This window comes from Lissotriton vulgaris, chromosome 5, assembly GCF_964263255.1.
Source record: "Lissotriton vulgaris chromosome 5, aLisVul1.2, whole genome shotgun sequence".
Classification (NCBI taxonomy): domain Eukaryota; kingdom Metazoa; phylum Chordata; class Amphibia; order Caudata; family Salamandridae; genus Lissotriton; species Lissotriton vulgaris.
The window spans coordinates 1,491,099,631-1,491,119,005 of NC_141693.1; the positions used below are offsets into that span (position 1 = coordinate 1,491,099,631).

General features: G+C 48.9%; 1 protein-coding gene across 7 annotated transcripts in view; it reads left to right on the plus strand.

Moving 5' to 3' along the window:
- The window catches only part of LOC147712816 (zinc finger CCCH domain-containing protein 11A-like), a 507,151-nt gene that overhangs the window by 205,670 nt on the left and 282,106 nt on the right, over positions 1 to 19,375 (plus strand). For all 7 annotated transcript variants that reach the window (XM_086923487.1, XM_086923489.1, XM_086923491.1 and 4 more), the window contains one exon: positions 15,076 to 15,183. In XM_086923487.1, the coding sequence (XP_086779613.1) occupies positions 15,076 to 15,183 (108 nt within the window). The remainder of the gene's footprint in view (positions 1 to 15,075; positions 15,184 to 19,375) is intronic.

Sequence of the window (19,375 nt, forward strand, 5' to 3'; positions counted from 1 at the left end):
AACGGGGGGCGTGTTTAGCGTCTCAGACATGGGCACTGTTTCAGTCTATGGATCGAATTGCCACTGTTGAAATTATGAACAAACGGGTCAGGTGACAGTGCCCCCCCCCCCCCCCCCCCCCTCCCCCTACTAGTTAATAGTGCCGTGAGAATCTGCAAGACTGCAACAATGGCCACTGCAATACGAGAGACAATTTATGGGGCGCTATTGGCCGGGAGAAACTGCATTCCTACTCAAGATAGCTGAAAACATTTCAAAGTTTCTAAATGGCTCACGGTTCATTCCGTGTGAAAACACTTTTAAGACTGCCATCGCTGTGACTCCAGAGAAGCAGCGAGTAAGTGTGCAGGGCCAACCAACACACTGACATATCACTCCCGCCAAAAGGAGCTCATAGTCAAGCTGACATTACGTAAACCCCCTCTACCCACACCACAACGCCATATAAAGATGAAGGATGGGTGCCCTACAGCGCTCAGAAAAATGTGACTGTTTAAGACGAGTTGGAGGGCGCCTTCGTCCCGTTCTAGGTGAAGTGACGCATGGAACCTACCTGCTGGAGAAAGCACATGAGCTGCTGTCACGGAAATCAACAAATACCTGTCCCGCATCCATTGCATCCGAGACTGTCCAGCACATTACAAGTAATGACACTGCATGGCAGGATCCTGGTTTGCGTTTGACCCCGGAACAGCAATTGATGACCGAGCCCCTCGCCCACAATGAAGCGCCCCATTGTCAGTTTTCCCCGTCACCCAGTGACAACTCTTACAAGTACTTCGGACCCGTGTGGAGGATTGAACAAAGGTCTAGAGATCATAGGACTGGGCATTTTTGCCTGTATTTAATAAGGGCTTCTCTGAAGCTTAAATCTAACTCTAAGGACTGGCCTTTTCCAGCCTCGTATTACTAAAAAGAAAAACAAGGCACGGCCTGCAGCCGTGAATAAGTGACGGGTGGGGGCGGGGCAGCTGAAGCCTTTGATGTGGCAAATGCTGCTGGCAGGGGGAAGACAGTGGAGAAATGCGAGGCGCGGCCGTGAATAAGTGACGGCGGGGGCGGGGCAGCTGAAGCCTTTGATGTGGCAAAAGCTGCTGGCAGGGGGAAGCCTGTGGGGAAATGCAAGCTCGTGCACGAAGGAGCTTGTGGTCACGTGATTTCACGTGAACTGTTGAGAATCCTCATCATAAAAAGTCAGCCTTGTGGATGGATGGCAAAAGGTCTCTCTACGAGACCTAAAAATGTCTCTGTAGGAGCTTAGAGAGGAGATGGCGTCTGGATTACGCACCTGATGCTAAAACTCAATATAGAGAGGCAATTAACTCTTACAAAAGCGATGTAAAATCCTCCCAGTCCGCCTATTTTTCAGGAAAGATCATGGAAGCTAAATCTAAACCCAGGGAAATCTTCCATATAGTAAAAAGCCTTACTAAAGTCTCCACTTCTCCTAAACTTATAGCCAAAACTACAGCTCACTGCAACGATCTGGCAGAATCTTTTCACCAGAAGGTAAATCTAATCTATTCCTCCTTCCCGGTCGCAGTAGCTAACCCCAGTACAATGGGACCGGGGAATCGGGAGGTGGCACCCTCTCGACCTTCAGCGATATTGGACCATTTTCCTTTTTTAGATCCCGAATCCCTGGATCAATTAGCTCTCCAAGTAAAATCAAGCGATCCAGCCCCGCCAGAAACAATACTGTTGGCTAGACAAGTTGTGCTTCCCATCATTATGAATCTCTTAAACTCCTCCATCACTTCCTGCACTGTCCCGTCTGCATGGAAGAAGGCCAAGGTCCGGGCTCTGTTGAAAAAATCCAACCTCGATCCTGAGGATCACGGGAGCTCCCGTCCCATCTCTCTGCTCCCATGGGTGAGCAAAATTCTCGAGAAACATGTCAACATCCACCTAATGCATTTTCTCGAGAAAAATCAGCTACTAGATGCCACCCAAACGGGTTTCGACCTAAGCACGGAACAGAAACCGCCCTGATAGCAGTCACTGAGGAAACCAGAAAGATCCTGGATCAAGGGGGGATCAGTGGCAGTGGTCCTCCTTGACCTCAGTGCTGCTTTCGATACGGTCAGCCACGCCACCCTGCTGAACCGTCTAGCCGATGTAGGAATAACAGGCGGGGCACTGCAGTGGCTCCAATCATTTTTGAGCTCTCGCTCTTTCAGATCTTTGATGGAGATGCTGTCTCAACAAGCAGGCCTCTAAACTGCGGAGTCCCGCAGGGCTCCTCCTTAAGCCCTGCGCTTTTCAACATCTATATGAGACCACTAGCTGAGGTTGTTCATCCGTTTGGCATTAAAATCATCTCATATGCAGACGACACCCAGCTAGTGGTTTCTCTTGCGCAGGAGGATGGCCAATCTGCCCCATCGGGACTACTGAACTGCTTGGAGGCAGTTAAGGGATGGATGACATTATCCTCCATTAAACTCAACGGGGATAAAACGGAGCTGATGCTCCTGGGACCCTCATCTCCGGAATATTTCAACTCTCTCTGGCCCCCCTGCCTAGGCACACCCCCACCCCCCAAGGACACCATAAAGAGCTTAGGAGTCTGGTTGGATAAGGCTCTTTCCTTTAACATTCAGGCCACTAAATTGTCCGCAACCTGTTTTGGCCTTCTTCGGATGTTGAGGAAAGTTCTTCCTCTCTTGCCTATGGAGGCCAAACAGGTAGCTGTCCAGGGCCTTATTCAATCCCGGCTGGACTGCAATAATGCTCTATATCTCGGCGCTCCGGATTATACATTACGAAGGCTGCAGATTGTGCAGAAAGGCAGCGCTCGAACTCTGCTCCAGCTGCCCCGCAGACAATCAGCTAAACCGGGGCTGATCAAGTTACACTGGCTACCTGTACGACAGAGAATCATCTTCAAGGCAATGTGCATTTCTCACCAGTCTTTCTGGGGCACAGGTCCAGCAATTGTCTGCCAACTTATAACCCAATACCACCCCACCAGAAATCTTAGATCTAGCCAGTCCTTTCTGGCCGTGGTTCCCAGAATTAAGAGAGCAAGAGCTGGTGGTAGGATGTTCTCTCTCAATGCTGCCAAACATTAGAATTCCCTTCCCTTGAAGCTCAGATCCAACCCCAATCTCTTATTGTTCCGGAAACAGTTAAAAACTCTTCTGTTCCATGCCCACCATTAAATCTTCCTTCCTAGCTACCCCTCTTTTGTTAAGTAAACATACCTTCTATCAGCGCATGGACGCCCTTGGGCAACAACCGCGCTTTACAAATACCCATTTAATTTCATTTCATTATATATATGTGTGTGTATATATGTGTATGTGTGTATATATATATATATATAGGTGTATGTGTGTGTGTATATATATATATATATATATATATATATATATGTGTGTATGTGTATGTTTACCCACATGCAGTATTGTGATATGCAATACATTGTCTTCATATGTATATAATGTATTTATATTTTGAACTTTTAGCCACCATCCGCAAAGGCTACTTAGTGTACAAAACTTTAGTTAGAAGACCTGCTTTCTACTCTGATTCAAGCCTGTGAATCTATGAAAGATCCAATACTGGATAAGAAAATTAGTCACTTATTTGTAACTTCAGTTATCCGATATTGGTATCTTTCATAGATTCACATGCAACCCACCCTCCTCCCTCAGAGGCTTCCCTCAGAGCTTGGGAGTCTTTATCCCCACTTGTGCTTGAAAATCTGGGTGAGATTGCCTCTCTTGGGATTGTTCTAGAGGGTGCTTTCACCTGGTTCGTTAAGGCTTTAAGTTTTTTTTTTTTTAAAAGGACTTAAATAGGCTATTGTTATACATTTATATTAGAGCCTATGATAGTAATACATAATGCTGTATTATGGTAATGTGGAACTCCCACTTCGGGGAATGATTCAAGCATGAGTATCTATGAAAGATACCAAAACTGGATAACCGAAGGCCCCGGTAAGGAACTCTGTAGGAGAGTAGGGTCTGCAATCCTATGATCACCCAGATTTTTTGCTTTTGTTTCACTGGTTTACGACTTTCTCGGGCTGTGGGCCTGCCAATCAGACCCACAGCCTAGCTGTTCTCTCGATAAATTGATGTGTGTACCTTAGGTGCATTACCCAATTGGAACCGGGCCACCTTGTCAGACCCTGTAACTCAGGGCATCGGTGTACCCAGGGCCTACCAGGGGCTGAAGCATGTATTATGCCACCCCTGGATGGCCATCTAAATCTGACACAATTGGCTGCGCGACAGCTGGGGCAATGCGGCGTACTCGCCCGTTGCTGTAGGTATAGTATCCCTATATCTAACCCTAAAATGGACACCCGAGTTCCTATCAGTCACTCCTATGGCAGGCCTTGACAATCCTGAAGGCAGAGTGCATGGAATCGTGTGAATTGGGCTCTGGCACGAGCCGAGCCCAGTTGCAGCTTGCGGAACCAAGACCCAATGGCTGTTCCATGATAACGAGTACCATATTAGTAACTTCGGTATCGCGTTATCAAGACATGTCGAGTAAGGTGTCATACGAATCGGGATGATGACCCCTCACCAGTACTGGCGACGAGGTTGGCATTCCGCCCTTCTAGAGGGACACGACATGTACGTAACTGTGAACCCCGGTTAAAGTTAACTGAAGCCTCAGCTCCACAAAATGGATGCTGCCACCACAGACACGAGTCTGACCTCCTGCTGCTGGGAGTCCTTCCAGCGAGGAGAGCTTGGACAAAGGGTTTCCTGTCCGGGGCGGCGTTCGCACCATCCCAGACAGGGTTTTGTGTATCCTGGGTAAGCAGGGCTTTACAAGAAGGTGACTGCGGAGTGGCACCCCGGTGCTCACTACGCATCTGCCGGTTAGAACCAGTTCCAGGGGCGCTCAGCCCCTGACCTGGGGAAAGTCCGGCAGGGGAGAGGGGTGTAACTACCCCCCTTCCTGGTCCCACCCCTAGGGCAGGACCTAGTCATGTACCCACCCCTTTCTTTAGGATAAAGGCAGGAGCGGGGACCCTTCCAAATTAGATCATCTTTGAATCAAGAATACTTTCTACGAAAGGAACTCTCGACTCTTCTCAAGATTTCTCCCTTGTGGCTAAGGAGTAGTCACCCTGCATCCGCAGGCACCATCTAAGAACTCTGCGGTTTGCTGCAAGTCCTTCCTCAGGAATCCGACTGCCCAGCTCGACACAAACCGGCTTCCCTGGCACCTCTGACCTCTACCCACATCGTCAGCTCAGCTGAGATCTGTGGGTGCGACGAGACCTCGAGGGACCGGCCATCATCAAGACCTGCACGATTTCTTAACCAGCACGACCACCGAGGGATCCTCTGGTGAGTGCTCTGGGGTCCGAGAAGCCCCGACCCTGAGCAGCTCCAGCACCGAAGTGCAGCCTCCCAGCATCTCCACGATCTGCGTGGGGCCCTTCTGCTCTTTGCTGTTCAGCACGTTGTCTGGTTACTAGCCGCTGGCTTGTGACCTTCTTGACGACACCCGACAAGCAACGCTGCTGGTCTGGTTGCCCCAGACTGGCCTTTCGCTCCCTTTTGAGAGAGGAGCACCCCGGACCCTCCTGGTCCACTCAAGACGCCATTTTAGGCCCACCACGTGGCCCTGAAATTTGCCAAGGCTTGTTGCCCCAATCCTGGGCCCAGCGACGCCGACAGCATCAACCTTCGTGGGACAGCTCGCACCTTCATCCTGATCGCCGACAACGCCTCCTGGTCCGTGAGACTGCAGAGCCTAGCGTCGCCCACTCACCTAGTCGAGGTGACGATCATCCGGTGCCCTCCTGGTACCCTCTGACTACTGGCTAGTAGTACGAACTTGGTCCCCTCTGCTTTCAGGTGTCATCCATCTCTGATCCAGGCTTGGATCTCTACGAACTATTTCCACTGGTCGCCGGCCAGCAACTCCTTCCTTCCGGCTCCTGGCTCGTCAGCGAAGACTCCCGACGTCTGCAAAGACTTGTGCAGCCGCAGCCCTTGTGGCTAGGTAACTTCGGCATTTCGGTGCCCGCATAACCTCCTTATTTAAGGGTCCCGAGCCCCTCGCTTCCGACTTGCCTTATCGGGTCCGCCTGAGACCACTAAAACTTTCCGTGCCCTCGGGCACTTGTATTGATTGTGCACTTGTGCACTTGAAGTATTTTCCTAAGAGTTTCGTTGTGTGCTTAGTACCCTGTCCTCCTAAAGAGTACAGGGCTGTTGTGATTCTAATAAATACACTGTTTATTTTCATAACAATTGTGTGGTGTCCTTTCACTTGGTGTTCAAGGGGTATGTGATGGTATAACAGCTGGCTTAACGCGCCCTCTAGAGTTTAGCCCGAAGACTGCTCGTATCCACGCTACTAGGATAGCTGGTCTAAGGTTGACTTACAACCAATCACCATAAGGGTCGTTTGGACCGATGCATAGTGGTCGCTAGAATAGTGAACACTGCATATCGGGCCAACTTCTCACATTGGTGAGCAGCGGTTGGGATTTGAGCTTGCTGTTGTTTTACCACGCGTATCCTAAGAATATCTTGTGAAAGATCGCATAAGTACTCCAGGTACATATAACTTAGCTTAGAATACTCTGAGTTCTACTGAACCAGCTGTTGTAGCTCCTCAAGGCTTAGCACACCTTGGCTACAACTCTTAGCAAGGGATCAATAGGTAAACCTATAGTGTAGGTAGGTGCATCACTTACACCACACTAGAAGCAGCATGTCAGACAAAGGAGGAAACTCTGAGTCTCCCCTTGTGTCAGTCGGCCCTCCACAGGTCATGTCCAGATATGCTGCACTTAGCTTCCAAGAGATGCGACAACTCTGTACATCTCGGAAGTTAAAACAGGGTGCAAACCCTACAACTCCGTTTCTGATTGGTCTCTTGGAGACTTATGTTGCTAGGAGGGCGGGTAACACCGACCCTTCTCATCCAGAAGGGAGTATGCCCCCCCTCGAGGGAACCGCAGGTGACCCTGACCTTATCCATCTCTCCGCAGAAGGCGAAGAGGAGGATGAGGAGCCAGAGACATCTGAGGACGAGGCAGACAAAGGTCCAGTAGTGGTTAGCCAGCTAACTAAGGACAACTTAAGCCGGCACGAGAATGGTACTAGGAGACCCCTGGGGCCCCTCTCAGGCCAGCTTAAGATTGGGAGTGGACGAGTTAGGTCTCTGTCGAGAGACTCTAACAGATCCGCTCGAACCAATGGCTCTCGAGGCTCTGCTCGAAGAGGGATGACATCCCCTCAGAGGAGAGTGTACGAAGCTAAGGAGCGGGAAGTCAATCTGCGGATCGAAAGGGAAGAACTGGCCCTAGCCAAAGAACGACTCGCCTTCGCTAGAGAGCAAGAATTGAGTGGGACAAATCCCACTGGTGGCAGCATTCCCCCACGTGAAAACAGGAGTTTAGACACTAGGCACCTGAGTAAGATAGTGCCCCCCTTTAAGCAAGGGGACGACATCCACAATTGGATTACTGCTTTGGAGCGAGCCTGCACTGTACAGTGCGTCCCCCAGAGTCAGTGGGCAGCTATCTTGTGGCTCTCCTTTGAAGGTAAAGGTAGAGATAAGCTCCTCACTACTAGAGTCGACGATGCTAACAATTACCAGGTCCTGAAGAACACACTGATTGATGGGTTCGGCCTAACCACTGAGCAGTACAGGTTGCTGTTCAGGGATACCCAGAAAACTCAGTCTCAGGACTGGTCTGATTTCGTTGATTGTGCCACTAAGGCTTTGGAGGGCTGGTTGCTGGGCAGTAAGGTTACTGATTACACAGGATTGTATAATTTGATCATGCGAGAACAGATTTTAAACAATTGTCAGAACCAGTTGTTGCATCAGCACCTTGTCGACTCGGATCTGACCTCTCCCCAAGAATTGGGAAAGAAGGCAGACAGATGGGTCAGAACAAGGGTTAAGCAAAACCAGGGCCAGAACCAGGGTGGTCAGAAGAAAGCAGACCAGAAGGGTAAAGATTCGAAAGGGGAACAAAATGACCAGAAGTCTTCGACAGGTCCCCAACAACCCAAAGAGGGGGGGGGGGGGGGGTCAGGCTTCCCAGAAAAAGAAGAATCAAGAAGTCCAATCGAAAAGGTGGTGCCAATACTGTAAAAGTAAAACTCACTGGTTTAGTGAGTGCACCAAGAAAGGAGGGCAGACTCCTGCTACTGCAGCCCCTAAGGCACCTGTGCCCCCTAGTACAGCCAGCAGTAGTAGTGCGCCTCCCAAGGGACTAGTTGGGTTAACCTTGGGTTCTGAGGGGTGTGACAACTTAGTTGGCACACTCACTCAGGCTGTCCTTGTCTGTACGGGGGATGTGGATATATCCCCTGATGTCAGTCCCAATACTTTGGGCAAATACCGACAGACGCCTTTGATCAATGGAAGAATGGCTCAGGCCTATAGGGACACTTGTGCCAGTGTCACCATGGTGACGCCTAACTTTGTGGACCCTGGACAGATCATGCCAGGTACAGATTTCCTGGTGACCAATGCCAGCAACGTCACTACCAGTCATAGTATGGCGATTGTTGCTTTCTCCTGGGGAGGGGTAAATGGCCAGAAAAAGGTTGTTGTTAGTTCAGACCTCCCAGTGGATTGTTTGTTGGGCAATGATTTGGAGTCATCGCAATGGACAGAAGTGGAGCACCGGACTCACATGGAGATGTTAGGCTTGCCAGCACATGTGCTTGCTGTGACTAGGTCACAGGTCAGACGATGCCCCACTGAACAGGTGCTGGATCCTGGAACAACGGACCAGACACCTCCCAAGAAGAAGAGCAGTCGGGTTAAGGCAGCGCCTTCCCCCTTGCCCCAGGTCGAGGATCAAGTCTCAGAGGAGGCTGACCTCCAGGAATTGTGGGAAACTGAACCTAAAGAACTCAAACTTGATCAAGTTGAGTTTCTGGGCTCAGGGGGACCCACACGAGAAGACCTGGGGAAGGACCAGTTAGACTGCCCTTCCCTTAAACCCCTCAGACAGCAGGCTGCTGCTTAGGCTGCTGGGAACGCCACAGGTACCCACAAGGTATACTGGGAGGATGGACTCCTGTACACTGAGGCAAGAGACCCCAAGCCTGGCATGACCAGGAGGCTGGTTATCCCCTTATCTCAGCGTGGTTTCCTTCTTACCTTGGCCCACGAGATTCCCTTAGCAGGACACTTAGGCCAGACGAAGACGTGGGACAGGCTTGTCTCGCACTTTCACTGGCCTCACATGAACGAAGATACCAAGGAGTTTTGTCGCTCCTGTGTCACTTGCCAAGCCAGTGGGTAGTCAGGTGGCACGACAAAGGCCCCCCTTATACCAATGCCTGTGGTGGGGGTGCCCTTTGAACGTGTGGGGATTGACATTGTCGGTCCAATTGAACCCCCAACAGCATCAGGGCACAAGTTTATACTGGTGGTAGTGGATCATGCCACCAGGTATCCTGAAGGTATTCCCCTTAGGACCACTACAGCACCTGTTGTGGCAAGAGCCCTAGTTGGAGTGTTCTCCAGAGTGGGCTTCCCTAAGGAGGTTGTCTCTGACAGAGGTGCAAACTTCATGTCAAGCTACTTGACTGCTATGTGGAAGGAATGTGGTGTTAACTACACGTTCACTACACCCTATCATCCACAATGCAATGGGCTTGTTGAGCGGTTCAACAGGACCCTAAAAGGGATGATTCATGGACTACCTGAAAAGCTTCGGCGTAGATGGGACGTCCTGATTCCCTGCCTTTTATTCGCTTACAGAGAAGTCCCACAGAAGGGGGTTGGCTACAGCCCTTTTGAACTTTTGTACGGGCATCCTGTAAGAGGACCCCTGTGTTTGGTGAAGGAAGGATGGGAGAGACCTCTCAAAAAGCCTGCAACCAGCATAGTGGACTATGTCCTTGGTCTCCGCTCGCGGATGGCTGAGTACATGGAGAAGGCATCTGAAAACCTTAAGGCCAGCCAAGAACTCCAAAAAGCTTGGCATGACCAAAAGGTTGTCCTGACTGTTTACCAGCCTGGACAGAAGGTGTGGGTGTTGGAGCCGGTGGCCCCAGCAGCACTCAAAGACAAATGGTCTGGGCCCTACACCATCCTGGAGAAACAGGGAGAGGTCACCTACCTGGTAGACCTTGGAACTCCCCGGAGCCCCCACAGGGTGCTCCATGTCAACAGGCTCAAGGCATATGTCGACAGGAAGGACATGAGCTTGCTCATGGCCATAGATGAGGGACAGGAGGAAGAGAGTGACCCTCTCACAGACCTGCTCACTCAGAATTCTGACGATGGATCGGTAGACGGTGTTGTCTTTTGCGGCAGCCTCTCCGAACATCAACAGGAGGATTGTAAACAGGTTCTTCAATCCTTCCGGCATATGTTCTCTCTAACACCCAGTCAGACCAATTGGTGTACCCATGAGGTTGACACTGGTGACAGCCTGCCCGTCAAGAGTAAAATCTACAGGCAGCCCGATCACGTTCGAGACTGCATCAAAACTGAAGTGCAGAAAATGTTGGAGTTGGGAGTCATTGAACCCTCGGATAGCCCTTGGGCTAGTCCCGTAGTTCTAGTGCCGAAACCTCACACCCCAGGTGGTAAGAAAGAGATGAGGTTCTGCGTAGACTACAGGGGTCTCAATGCAGTCACTAAGACTGACGCCCACCCAATACCAAGGGCAGATGAGCTTATAGATAGATTGGCTTCTGCCAACTACTTAAGTACATTTGACCTGACAGCTGGGTATTGGCAAATCAGGTTAGCTGAGGACGCCAAGCCCAAGACCGCATTTTCTACCCCTGGTGGGCATTATCAGTTCGTGGTGATGCCCTTTGGTTTGAAAAATGCACCTGCCACCTTCCAACAGTTGGTGAATCATGTTCTCACTGGGCTGGATGACTTCTGTGCGGCGTATCTTGGCGATATTGCTGTCTTTAGCTCCACCTGGGAGGATCACCTGGTCCACCTGCGGAAAGTGTTAGAGGCTCTGCAAGCAGCAGGACTCACTATCAAGGCTACCAAGTGCCAGATAGGGCAGACACAGGTTGTATACTTGGGCCACCTTGTCGGTGGAGGCCAAGTTCAACCACTGGAGAGCAAAATACAGTCAATCAGGGACTGGGCTCCTCCAACCACGCAGACTCAGGTTCGAGCTTTCTTGGGCCTGACTGGTTACTACCGAAAGTTCGTCAGAAATTACGGATCGATTGTGACTCCGCTTAATGAACTGACAAGTAAGAAAATGCCAAAAAAGTTTCAGTGGGCAGCGAGCTGTCAAAAAGCATTCAATGACCTAAAACAGGCCATGTGCACGGCACCTATCCTCAAGAGTCCAGACTACTCCAAACCATTCATTGTCCAAACAGATGCTTCTGAGTTGGGTGTGGGAGCTGTTCTATCTCAACTGAATTTTGATGGTAATGACCAGCCCATTGCTTTTATAAGCAGACGGCTGACCCCCAGAGAGAAAAATTGGTCAGCTATTGAGAGGGAGGCCTTTGCTGTGGTTTGGGCCCTGAAGAAACTGAGGCCATACTTGTTTGGCACTCATTTCAAGATTCAGACCGACCATAAGCCCCTCTTATGGCTAAATCAGATGAAGGGTGAAAACCCCAAACTGCTTAGGTGGTCCATTTCCCTACAGGGGATGGACTTCACAGTGGAGCATAGACCTGGCACTGATCATGGCAATGCAGATGGGCTCTCCAGGTATTTCCACTTAGAACAAGAAGACTCACCTGGACAAGGTTAGTTTTTTCGTCCCAACGTTTGGGGGGAGGGTCATGTAGGAGAGTAGGGTCTGCAATCCTAAGATCACCCAGATTTTTTGCTTTTGTTTCACTGGTTTACGACTTTCTCGGGCTGTGGGCCTGCCAATCAAACCCACAGCCTAGCTGTTCTCTCGATAAATTGATGTGTGTACCTTAGGTGCATTACCCAATTGGAAGCGGGCCACCTTGTCAGACCCTGTAACTCAGGGCATCGGTGTACCCAGGGCCTGCCAGGGGTTGAAGCATGTATTATGCCACCCCTGGATGGCCATCTAAATCAGACACAACTGGCTGCGCGACAGCTGGGGCAACGCGGCGTACTCGCCCGTTGCTGTAGGTATAGTATCCCTATATCTAACCCTAAAATGGACACCCGAGTTCCTATCAGTCACTCCTATGGCAGGCCTTGACAATCCTGAAGGCAGAGTGCATGGAATCGTGTGAATTGGGCTCTGGCACGAGCCGAGCCCGGTTGCAGCTTGCGGAACCAAGACCCAATGGCTGTTCCATGATAACCCGTACCATATTAGTAACTTCGGTATCGCGTTATCAAGACATGTCGAGTAAGGTGTCATACGAATCGGGATGATGACCCCTCACCAGTACTGGCGACGAGGTTGGCATTCCGCCCTTCTAGAGGGACACGACATGTACGTAACTGTGAACCCCGGTTAAAGTTAACTGAAGCCTCAGCTCCACAAAATGGATGCTGCCACCACAGACACGAGTCTGACCTCCTGCGTCTGGGAGTCCTTCCAGCGAGGAGAGCTTGGACAAAGGGTTTCCTGTCCGGGGCGGCGTTCGCACCATCCCAGACAGGGTTTTGTGTATCCTGGGTAGGCAGGGCTTTACAAGAAGGTGACTGCGGAGTGGCACCCCGGTGCTCACTACGCATCTGCCGGTTAGAACCAGTTCCAGGGGCGCGCAGCCCCTGACCTGGGGAAAGTCCGGCAGGGGAGAGGGGTGTAACTACCCCCCTTCCTGGTCCCACCCCTAGGGCAGGACCTAGTCATGTACCCACCCCTTTCTTTAGGATAAAGGCAGGAGCGGGGACCCTTCCAAATTAGATCATCTTTGAATCAAGAATACTTTCTACGAAAGGAACTCTCGACTCTTCTCAAGATTTCTCCCTTGTGGCTAAGGAGTAGTCACCCTGCATCCGCAGGCACCATCTAAGAACTCTGCGGTTTGCTGCAAGTCCTTCCTCAGGAATCCGACTGCCCAGCTCGACACGAACCGGCTTCCCTGGCACCTCTGACCTCTACCCACATCGTCAGCTCAGCTGAGATCTGTGGGTGCGACGAGACCTCGAGGGACCGGCCATCATCAAGACCTGCACGATTTCTTAACCAGCACGACCACCGAGGGATCCTCTGGTGAGTGCTCTGGGGTCCGAGAAGCCCCGACCCTGAGCAGCTCCAGCACCGAAGTGCAGCCTCCCAGCATCTCCACGATCTGCGTGGGGCCCTTCTGCTCTTTGCTGTTCAGCACGTTGTCTGGTTACTAGCCGCTGGCTTGTGACCTTCTTGACGACACCCGACAACCAACGCTGCTGGTCTGGTTGCCCCAGACTGGCCTTTCGCTCCCTTCTGAGAGAGGAGCACCCCAGACCCTCCTGGTCCACTCAAGACGCCATTTTAGGCCCACCACGTAGCCCTGAAATTTGCCAAGGCTTGTTGCCCCAATCCTGGGCCCAGCGACGCCGACAGCATCAACCTTCGTGGGACAGCTCGCACCTCCATCCTGGTCGCCGACAACGCCTCCTGGTCCGTGAGACTGCAGAGCCTAGCGTCGCCCACTCACCTAGTCGAGGTGACGATCATCCGGTGCCCTCCTGGTACCCTCTGACTACTGGCTAGTAGTACGAACTTGGTCCCCTCTGCTTTCAGGTGTCCTCCATCTCTGATTCAGGCTTGGATCTCTACGAACTATTTCCACTGGTCGCCGGCCAGCAACTCCTTCCTTCCGGCTCCTGGCTCGTCAGCGAAGACTCCCGACGTCTGCAAAGACTTGTGCAGCCGCAGCCCTTGTGGCTAGGTAACTTCGGCATTTCGGTGCCCGCATAACCTCCTTATTTAAAGGTCCCGAGCCCCTCGCTTCCGACTTGCCTTATCGGGTCCGCCCGAGACCACTAAAACTTTCCGTGCCCTCGGGCACTTGTATTGATTGTGCACTTGTGCACTTGAAGTATTTTCCTAAGAGTTTCGTTGTGTGCTTAGTACCCTGTCCTCCTAAAGAGTACAGGGCTGTTGTGATTCTAATAAATACACTGTTTATTTTCATAACACTTGTTTGGTGTCCTTTCACTTGGTGTTCAAGGGGTATGTGATGGTATAACAGCTGGCTTAACGCGCCCTCTAGAGTTTAGCCCGAAGACTGCTCGTATCCACGCTACTAGGATAGCTGGTCTAAGGTTGACTTACAACCAATCACCATAAGGGTCGTTTGGACCGATGCATAGTGGTCGCTAGAATAGTGAACACTGCATATCGGGCCAACTTCTCACAAACTCATCTTCTTCTTTCTATATGTGTGAAAAGGGTCCTGTTTTGGTGACTTAACCACTGCTATACCCCGAACCGCTTTGTATCTTTTAATTGTTTAAGCATAATGGTTCACGGTCACCGAGTACTGCTCTGGACCATAGTTCTGTGCTTTGACACTTACAAGGGTGGCAGCATGAGCCTGGGGTAGGGCATAGGGAAGAGAAAAGGACACTTTTTCTGCATCATGGATATTGATTGTGAGTGAATTCAATGCCTTTTGTTACACACAATTTTTGTTTCCTAATGTGAAACAAAAATCTTGAGCTACAGGGGAAGGTGGTTCTGATGCAGCAAATGATAGAAGTTCAGGACTTTTGTTTTGGTGTGCTGACCTAATCTTCAATCTTGAGGGCATCCAATGAGAAGGAAGTGTCATTGGTTCTCAGACGTTTGCGTTGTTCCCCCCACAGTTCTGCTCTTTGTGTATGTGTCTCATTCTTCATTCTGTGACTTTGTGTACATTTTATTCAATTTGTTTTGTGTACTGTTTCTATGTTTCACTACACTGTGACTTTCGTATTGCGCCACAGTTTGGCTTTCCTTATCACTCTGTGACCTGTTAATCCGAGCCTGTGTTGCTCCATGCTGTGACTCTTATTACTCTGTGTACATTTTGCACCCTGGAGCAACTCTATCTGCTTCATGTAAATGCTGCATGGTGCCCTTTTTTGCGGGTGTGTATATGTGTGTACCCAGATTTTCTTTCTCTATAGGGTGCTCCCTAATATGTGCATTTGCTCTGTGAGCTAATCAAAATCTGCCTTCTTTCTCTTTCTTTTGGCTTTTGTGGTGGCTCTCTCCAGGGACCTCACCATCTATCTGCGCTGCTGCAGCGCCAAAGCAGGGCCTCCCAAAGATCGAGAAGAACATCCGGTCTGTGATGAGAACTGTGACCTTGTCCTCCAACCCAGGTAAGAATCGCCACCATTTGCTATTTTCTAAATAGCAGCATATGCCACAAGATTGAGGCTTGGATAAGAGATTAGTATAGCCCGGTCCAAAGCCCTTTCAAGTCATTTAATGGAAGTCCCTGCTATATCTGTAGTTATAGTTCTGGTTAGGTTTACCAGAGATAAGAATTCTTCCTTATCAACTTTGCACCCGTTTGACGAATCTTCGCAAAACTTTGCAGACCTACTGCCCCTGTTGCATTGGGGAAGGATGAAAAGTTTGGTGGCGTTTGGTCAAGGGTGTGCAAAGAAAAAAGGCTGGTCCCAAACCACACTTGCACTCCAATGCGTTTTACATAGTCTTGTATTCCATTTAGTGGCAAAACGGCCGAAGTGATTGTAATGTCATTTCACAGCAATGTACATTAGATTGTTGATGATTCAGTTTGCTATTGCTGGTGGTGTTATGACGTGGTTATGAAGTTATAAGGGTCAGCAGCCTAGTGATATCTGTGTAGCACAATAATGCTTAAAATAGCAAGGAAGCCCCAAAAATAAATTAAACTTTATATGTAAAGTTTCAGATTTACTACATGAACAACTGCAAGACCCACTTATGGTAACATGCTGATCAAAAGTCCTCTTAGGAGGGGAAATCCACCTTTCAGAACTAGGGCCCTCACACACCCAGCAAGCTAGGTATCATGGTTCATCATATGGGCCTGCTCCTCGTCGCGTCAGTGCTGCAATACCCGATGGGCACCCATAAAGGTGCTCTTTTTCAAAGATCTTTTGTTCCTTGCCGTATAGGTGCTGTGTTGTAAGGGGCCTAGTATGTGTAGATGTAATGGTGGAATGTGCAGAATAAAACAGGGAAAGGAATCATAACTTTATTCAGGGAGGATCCCAGCCTGGTTAAAAAGAATGAGTGAGAGGCGACAATCTGGCTATAATGTGTCGGACATGCGCTCTACTCCTAGATGGTCGACATGTTTCTCGCCTGATAGTCACAAATGATCTGTGGCGATTCCTCAGGACCGTAAATGAAGAACTATCTACAACTAGTGGTAATGTGTAAAACTACATACCATACAGTGGTTCTGCGTGAACTGTACCCGCAAGTAAGAAGCCAACCTATGAAGGGAACATATTTAGAAAAACATCATATATTATTGGTGCAATAATCATCATACATTAAACAACATTTTATTAAGTATATCCATGACCTCTAAAAAGATCAGGAGTGGCCCGATAATGTAGATTTGATACCTCTAGTTATCAATCGTGGAGGGTAAAAAAGTGCTGTGCTATTGGTGGTATGAATATAGTACAACCGTGACTTAAAATACAATAAAGTGTCGAAATGGGCTGTGATGAACCTCACCTCAACTATGAAAGATTGTGCCTCATCAGCTGCAGCAAGAAAAATGACACACATAATGTTGTGCCTAAATATAAAAGACGTTCAAGGCAGTGGTGAGCAGGTATGTATGAAAAACCGCTAATCCACAATTCTTGTAACCCAGTATAGTCGCCAAAAAACCGTGCAGTGGCGCTTGGAGGGCATGGCAATATGCGAGGGAGACCGCCCGTCCTACTCGTGTCATTAAAATAACCCCTGTTTCTCTTATTCTGAGGCTCCTGTGGTAGCCCGACCTGCACTACAGCTACTGAGGGCTCCAACAAGGTTGGGGCCCGGCACTGTACACGTGAGCAGAAGGATCCGGTTCCGTCACAGTGAGGACTGAGTGGTTTTTAACTCTACGATACTGGTAGCCAACAGCGGCTTACCTCTACTGCTAGTTGGAGACTCAGGAAGAATTTTACAAAGCGTCCTAAATGCTCACCTGCTCCCATAAGAAGCTCAGTGGTTGACCTACCCCACACCGCTGCAACCGGGATGGTAAATACCTCTCGTGATTGAAGACGTGTGCGGGGCGGAAAATCAATGTCTTACAGCTGTGAAGTAGCAAGTCATGTGCCGATCAGTCTAGATGGCCGGAAGTAGGGTGTATTGTGTCTCAAATTCTTGGAAAAGGCTTATGTTTGCTAAAGTGTCGGGTGCATTATAGTCGTGAATGACCCCTGATGAACTCCGTACTCTATTTTGCACAACATGCTAATGGAAACATATAAACAAGTGCATACCAAATAAAATACATCTTAATCTACATATATTTTCTTTCCCTCTGGTTCACAAAATACAATTATGCTGCCTTTTAATTCTTTAAAAACAGCCATTACCCAATCATATACTGGATTGTCATCGCCATGTCCCATGGTAAACTGCAAAGTTATTGCGGTATACCATGGCCCAAAATATAACTAAGGCCTGGCTTTATAATCTGATAGCGATACGCTTGCGTAATGCATGTTATTGCATCAGATTTACAAAGCAATGTAAGCCCTGCGTTGATTGGTAAATCTGGAGAAAAGCATGTCAGCGCAGTTCGCTATCTTGCCGTACTCTGCACACCATAATCGACAATGCTGCTAAATATCACATCCATCTTACATCCTGCTACTGTACTCCACTTCACTTCACTCTACGCTATTGCACTTTTTGGCACTCCATTCTTTGCCTCCTTACTAAATGAGATTTCAGTCTACGCCACTGCTGTGCCCCACTCCACTGTATGACACTCCACTGACCCCTATTCCATTTTACTCTATTCCACTGTACGCCACTCTACGCATCTTCCAGTGTATAGCACTCCATTCTATGCTATTACAATGCACAGCAGTCCACTTTCTGCTATTACTCTCTACCCCACTCCACTGTACACCACAGCACTCCAATCTACACTATTACCCTCTGCGCCACTTTGCCCTACATGCTACTCCGCTATACACCACTCCAGTGTATGCTTTTCAACTCTGCCATTCCACTGTACGCCACTTCACTCTACTATTCAACTGTATACTCCTCCACTGTACAACACTCCACTGTTTGCCACTCCACTCCATTCTATGCTATTCCATTGGATGCCACTCAAATGTACGCCACTGTACTGTATGCTATTGCACTCCATTCTATGCCACTTAACTGAATGCCACTGCAGTGCATGCTACTTCAAGTGTATGCTATTCCACTCCTTGCCACTCCAATGTGCAGCACTCCACGCTATTCCACTTAATTCCACTCCACTATATGTTACTCTGTTGCAGGGATTCTGCTCTGGAACAGAACTATGTTTGGAATAAAAGAACATCAGTTTTGTAGGGACTTAGTCGCCATAATACCTCAGTATCTACGAGTCTGATTCTGACTAGCTATAGTGCCTCACTTGCCCTCCCAACCTTACCAGAGAAGCAAATGAATTGGCACCCCAGAGCACAACACTCTCAACCCTCTCAGTGATCGCGGTAACTGGTCACAACGGTCTGCCCTCTCACTCTTGCTTGTCCACAATAAGATAACCAGGAGACACGAAGTAAGTTTAGCATATGTATTTAAACTATTTTGCTCTGAAATGCAGTATATGTGCCACAATTGGAAAACAAACAAATACTAAAAATACTGTTAGCATGGTTAATAATCCATATATCATGAAAAGATCTGTCATTTGATAGGACAGATTAAATCCCCCTCCCTTACTATCCAGGCTAAATGATTATATATCAAAGATCTCTGGAATTACTGGCAAACTCTGTACGTTGGCATTCAAAGAGGCACATTCTATATCTCAGCAGACGCCGTGCTCTTGCCTCAGAACTCTCGTTTCTTGTGTGTGTTTTTGGTTCCTGTGCTCCTCTAGATAAGACATTTATGCACATAAATAACAGCTGTATTCTCGTGTTATGTCTAGGTGCTAGTGTCTGGCCACAAAGTATAACAAGGGGCATTGTTATTTGACCTTGTCTGTTGGGTCCAGACTAAATCTCAAGAAAAGAACAGAACGTGGAAACAGATGCATGTTCCGTGTGATAGAACAATGTGGCACAAAAGCAAGCGTGTTTATATAGTAATGTTTACAAAGGAAAATGAGGCCTACAACATAGAATTAGGCTAACATGAGGAAAACCACAATTGTCCATGCAGAAAATACACGATAACTCCACTCTACGCCACTCTAGTGTACACCACTTCACTCCATGCTAGTCCATTGGACGCCACTCCATTATATGACATTCTTCTCTACGCCACTCTGCCCTACTTCATTCCTCTTTACTTCTCTCTGCTATTCCACTCTATGCTATTAAACTGTATGCA